Here is a 6215-nt window from a genome sequence, read left to right as displayed (position 1 = left end):
GTTTCACAATTTGAAAAAATTTATAAATGCTATTAGTCCCCAAGGTGTAAAACACAAATAATTACAAAACCCATCATCTAACTATGCCCGTTCTCCACAAATTGCAAAGGTAGATCAAAAATATGCTTAAAAACCAAACACAAGGAAGGGAGAAGAGATAGGCATCATACCTTAAAATTGATGGAGTTGTGATGAATGTGTGGAGTGCTCGACAATTTCGTGTGCAAGGAGGGCAATTTTGTGTGAAATTGGTTGTTTTTGTGCGTGAAATTGGGAAATATTCAAGTCCTAGGGTTTGTGTGAGGTTGATTGATAGTGGGGAAGTGATTGTGTGAGAGTTTAAGTTACGGGTTAACACATGTGATCGCACGGTGTAACGCATAGCCCCCCTATGAGTTTCGGTTGGTGTCCATACGATTGCATGGACACTTTGTCTATGAGATTGCATAGACACGTTTTTCTTTTAATGCAAATTGTTTTAGTGAATGAATATGCATGTGAAAATTTAACAATACAATAGACTACCTAAAAACACTACTCAGCTCAAATTTTCCCCAAAATTTGGTTTTCGATTGGTGAATTTGTTTGACCTTTCCACCTTCCCATACTTTTTTTAAAAACACATTTTTTAGACTATATGGATGACATGTAGGCCATAGACTTAGTTCCAAAACCAATTTTTGATTTGGAATCACATAATAACCCTGATTTTTTTTGAAAAAATAACTTTGTGCCTCGATATGCGTGAATTTCACATCTAATCACCCTAAACAACTCATATAAATCCCAACTCGTGCTTGATGCATAAGGCTTCGTGTGGGTAGTGTTTATACTATTTTGATATACATGGATGATCGATGACTAACTATCGAAAATGCGAACGGAAAATTGAAAATTTCCTAAACTAATGCAAAAGGCAAAATAAATTAAAAGGATACAGTAAGTTGACTCCCACTCAGCGCTAGTTTTTAGTCGATAGCTCAACTTTCCCACATCTTCATCAATTTGGTGTCCCGAGTTGAATGGTGGACTTTTGCTTGGAGAAATCACCACTCCAGTAGTGCGTCAACCTTTGATCATTAATTGTGAAAGTACCCCTAGTCTCATGGTTGACTTCTATGGCTCCATCTGGCAAAACCTTTGTGACAGTGTAAGGACCCGACCACCTTGACCTTAGTTTTCCCGAGAAAAGCTTAAGTCTCAAATTGTATAATAGAACTTTCTACTCCACTTCAAACTCTCACCTCTGAATATATAAGTCGTGCCACTTTTTGGTGCGTTCCTTGTAAAGCTTCAAGTTTTCATATGCTTCCGTCCTGAATTCATCTAGCTCATTAAGCTACAGTAAACGCTTTTCACCGGTAGCCTTAAAATCCATTTCAATGTTTCATAGCCCAATATGCACCGTGTTCTATCTCTAGTAGGAAGTGGCACGCTTTACCAAAAACTAAGCTGAATGGAGACATGCCTATCGATGTCTTGAATACTGTTCTATATGCCTAAAATGTGTCGTCCAGCTTTATAGTCCAGTCCTTTCTGGATGAATTGACTGTAACTTCAAGTATTCAACTGTCGATTAGAAACTTCAACTTGCCCACTGGCCTGTGGAAGATATAGGGTTGCTATACTGTGTTTAATGCCATATTTATTCAACAACTGCTCAATTTGATGATTGCAGACGTGTTTACCCCATCACTTATTATCGTCTACGATGTGCCATATCTAGTGAAGATGTATTTTTTCAAAAACCCATTACCACCTTCACGTCGTTGATTGGCAATATAATTGCTTCCACCCATTTAGACACATAGTCCATGGCTACCAGGATATACTAATTTGAGAACTATAAGGAAAAAGGCCCCATAAAGTCGATTCCCTAAACATCAAATATCTCAACCTCTAATATATTGTTAAGTGACATTTCATTTTTCCTTGAGATATTCCCAATGCGTTAACATCTATCACATCTCTTAACGAACTCAAAGGCGTCTCTGAACAATATAAGCTAATAAAACCCTAACTGTAAAATCTTTGCTATTGTCTTTAAAGCTCCAAAGTGTCCCTCATAAGCATATGAACGTCAATGTTCAAGAATCTTGGGTATTTCATCTTCAGATATATACCTTCTTACAATTTGATCAGCCCCTCACCTATAGAGAATAGGATCTTCCAAAAAATAGTACTTCAGTTCGGTAAAGAACTTTTTCCTTTGGTGAGTTGAGTAATCTGGTGGTGGGATGGATTTAGCCAGATAGTTGACAATATCTACATACCACGATGCTTATTCTACACTGAACATCTGCTCATCTGGAAAAACCTCATTGATATCCAATGACTCTTCTGGTTCTTCAAGTTCCAATCGTGATAGGTGATCAGCTACCACATTTTCATTGCCCTTTTTGTCCCAGATTTTGATATCAAATTCTTGCAAAAGTAATACCCATCATATCAGTCTCGGCTTAGCATTCTTCTTTGTCATCAGATATTTCAGTGTAGCGTGATCTGTGTAGACTATGACCTTAGAGTCCACGATATATGATCTGAATTTGTCAAATGCATATATTACAGTCAATAACTCCTTTTCAGTGGTCATGTAGTTGATTCGGGCATCATTCAGGTTCTGCTTACATAATAAATCACATGAAAGACATTGTTCCTTCTCTATCCCAATACTGCACCCATGACATGATCACTTGCGTCACATATTAGTTCAAAAGGCAACTCCCAATCAGTTGCTACAATTATCGATGCTGATGTGAGTTTCTCCTTCAAAGTGTTGAAAGATGTCAAGCATTCCTCATTAAACTCAAACATCCTTCATCAATAGGTTGCATAGTGGCTTGGTAATTTTTGAGAAGTCCTTGATGAATCTTCAATAAAATCTAGCATGTCCTAAAAAATTGCGACCACACTTAACTGATGTAGGTGGCAGTAGCTTCTCAATAACCTGAATTTCTGCTTTGTCCACTACGATATCCTTTGCTGATACTTGATGTCTTATCACAATCCCCTCCTGTAACATGAAGTGACATTTCTCCCAATTCAATACGAAATTAGTTTCCCTATATCTTTGTAAGATCATATTCAAGTATTCCAAATACTCGTCAAACAAAGACCCAAAGATCGAAAAATCATCCATGAATGTTTTTATAAACTTGTTTACCAAGTCTGAGAAAATTGCCATCATGCATCACTGAAATGTGACAGGGGTGTTGCAAAGACCAAAAGGCATCATGTGGTATGCGAAGTTCCATAGGGTCAAGGTAATGTCATTTTTTCTTGGTCATGTGGTGTCACTGGTATCTGATTGTAACCTAAATACCCATAGAGAAAGTAGTAGTGTGAGTGACCCGCCAATCTTTTCAGCATCTGATCAATAAAAGGAAGGGGAAAGTGATATTTCCTTGTAGCTACGTTGAGTTTATGGTAATCGATACAAATCCTCCAACCCGTCACTATTCTGGTCAGTATTAGTTCATTCTTCTCATTCGGCATGACCGTGATTCCCCCTTTCTTTGGTACTACCTAAACTGGACTAGTCCATACACCATCAGATATCGGATAAATGATTCCAGTATCTAGAAGTTTGAGTACCTCTGCTCTAACCACTTTCTTCATATTTGGGTTCAACCTTGTTTGACTCTTTATGGTTGGCCGAAAATTCTTCTCCATGAAAATCTTATGCTTACATAATGAAGCTTTGATCCCTTTGATATTTGCTATTGTCCATCCAATTGTTATTTAATTCTCCCTGAGTACCCTAAGCAATTTTTCCTCTTCAACTTTGCTGACTGTGTTTGAGATGATGACCGAAAATGTACAAGACTCTCCCAAGTATGCATATCTGAGATGAGGTAGCAGCTACTTGAGTTCTAATTTCGGTGGCTGTTGAACGGATGGTAGTGGCTTCATGGGTCCTATCCCAAGCTTATCAAAATGCCTTCTGCGTGTATAAGATGGGTTGGTATCCAAAAACTTTGCACATGCTTTCATCTCTACTGAATCGAAATGCGTTATTGAGAGTGTGCAATGTAGGCTTCATAAGCATCTGATGGATTATGTAGCAAAAATGAGTCTTGAACCGCCTTGTCAATCACATCGATCTGGAAGCAGTCATCTGGCTCCGTAGGTAGTTTCATTGCCTTGAAGATATTGAATGAAATCTGCTCTTCTCTGAGTCTCAAAATCAACTGTCCATTTTGAACATCAATCAAAGCTCTCCTTGTTGCTAAGAATTTGTCTTCTTCCATATCCAGAATGAGGAAATCCACAGGAAATATTAATTTTTCTACTTTGATGAGCACGTCCTCTATTATTCCTCTTAGATGTGTCAATGATGTGTCAACCAATTGCAGCGTCACTATTGTAGCTTTTGTCTCTCCCAATCTGAGTTTCCTAAAAAAAAATAGAGGCACTAGATTAATACTTACACTAAGATCACATAAAACTTTATCAAAATAAACTTTACCAATAGTGCAAGGAATAGTGAAACTCACTGGATCTTTCAATTTCAATGGGAGCTTCTTCTGAATTCTAGCGCTGCATTCCTCAGTTAGCATGTCTGTCTCATGTTTTTCGAGCTTGCGCTTATTTGATAGGATGTCCTTTAGGAATTTTGCGTAGCTACGCATTTGGACTAATGCTTTGGCGAATGGGATGTTTATGTGGAGTTTCTTGAAAACTCTGAGAAACCTTTTATATTACTATTCCAACTTTTGTTTCTTTAGCCTCTATGGAAAAGGTATGGGAGGCTCATGAGAGTTTACGGTTGCTATTTCTTTATCCAGTGATTTGTCAGCTCTTCAATTGGGATAGAATCTTTTATCTACTCGTTATGCTCCATAGTCTCTTCTACCGTAGGAGATGCTGTTTCTCGATTTACACCCTGCCTTTTGACGTGTATCTCAGGTAGCTGCCTTCCTTAGCATGTTCTTTAGGGTTTATTTCCATGTTAATTGGCAAACTGCCTAGTGCTCTGTCGCTCAAAGCAACGATCATCTGTCCCATTTGAGTCTCTAGATTTTTGATAGCTGCATTCTGGTCTTGAAGAGTGGCTTCGATTTTTCTCATAAATTGATTATTATCCTCCATGTACTGATTTGTCTTCTGCATAAATTTACCAAACATCTCTTCCTGTTGAGGCATTTTCTCTTGCTGCTGATACTGACCCTATGGCCTATTTTGGTTTTGATTTTTCCAAGAGAAGTTAGGGTGCTTTTTCCAACTCGGATTGTATGTTTTCCCAAATGAATCGTTCTAATGACGCTGTCTCCATTGAGCAAAATCAACCTGCTCTATTCCTTATACCAAGATTGGACATTCTACTATTACATGTTCGGCTCCACATTCCTCACAACTGGCCTTCTTTGACTGTGTTGCGTTGGCTGATTGTGACATGTTTTTTATCTTGTGAAATAATGAGTCAATTTTGGCAGACAATGTAGAATAAATGTCCACTTCATAAATTCCGGATGTCCTCTTCTAAATTGCTCGTTTCGATGTCCACATAGCTGAAGTAGTAGCCATTGTCTCAAATAGTTTCAGTGCTTCATCAATTGTCTGTGTGAATAGTGATCCATTTGATTACGAGTCAACCATGCTCTTGAAAGCTGGAAGTAATCCAGTATAAAGATATTGGACCTGGAGTCCCTTGCTAATCCCATGATGTGGACACTTCTGCAGCATATTTTTAAACCTATACCAGGCTTCATCAAAGTTCTCTGAGATGTATTGATGGAAAATAAATATACCATACTTGAGCTTTGCAATCTTGGCGGGCGAGAAAAACTTGGTGCAGAATTTTCTGAGCTAGATCATTCCATGTAGTGATGCTCACAATTGGTTGAAAATCTAGCCATTCGATTGTAGTATATGTGGGAACAACCTTAATCTGATTGCATCGTCTGAGATTTCTTGACATCTGAAGTGTTGGCACATCCCCAAAAAGCAAGAAACATGAGTATGTGAATTTTTTTCAACTCTTCTGTAGAATCGATGTCCATTTTGAAACAATTGTATCACGTTGGTCTTCAATTGGAAGTAGGCTGTCCAAACGATGGATATACGATGCTCGACTGGCTCTGAATTATCTAAGGAGTCATGAAATCTCCTACAAGCATATTACCTTCATCCGCTGCCCTTCCTTCTTTAGCTTGAAAAATCGGATTGTTCTGTACATTAGCCATTTGTTACTGTGCTTCTCTATTTTCTTGCTC

The 6215-nt window shown here is 38.1% G+C and overlaps 1 protein-coding gene across 1 annotated transcript; it reads right to left on the bottom strand.

The window, feature by feature from the left end:
- Positions 1-4013: 4013 nt before the first annotated feature.
- LOC111371148 lies at positions 4014-4631 on the bottom strand. Its single transcript, XM_022993056.1, has one exon. The coding sequence runs from the start codon at positions 4629-4631 to the stop codon at positions 4014-4016; it is 618 nt and encodes a 205-aa protein (XP_022848824.1).
- Positions 4632-6215: the final 1584 nt, after the last annotated feature.

This window comes from Olea europaea, chromosome 22, assembly GCF_002742605.1.
Source record: "Olea europaea var. sylvestris chromosome 22, O_europaea_v1, whole genome shotgun sequence".
Lineage (NCBI taxonomy): Eukaryota > Viridiplantae > Streptophyta > Magnoliopsida > Lamiales > Oleaceae > Olea > Olea europaea.
This window is presented reverse-complemented; position numbering and strand designations above follow the sequence as displayed.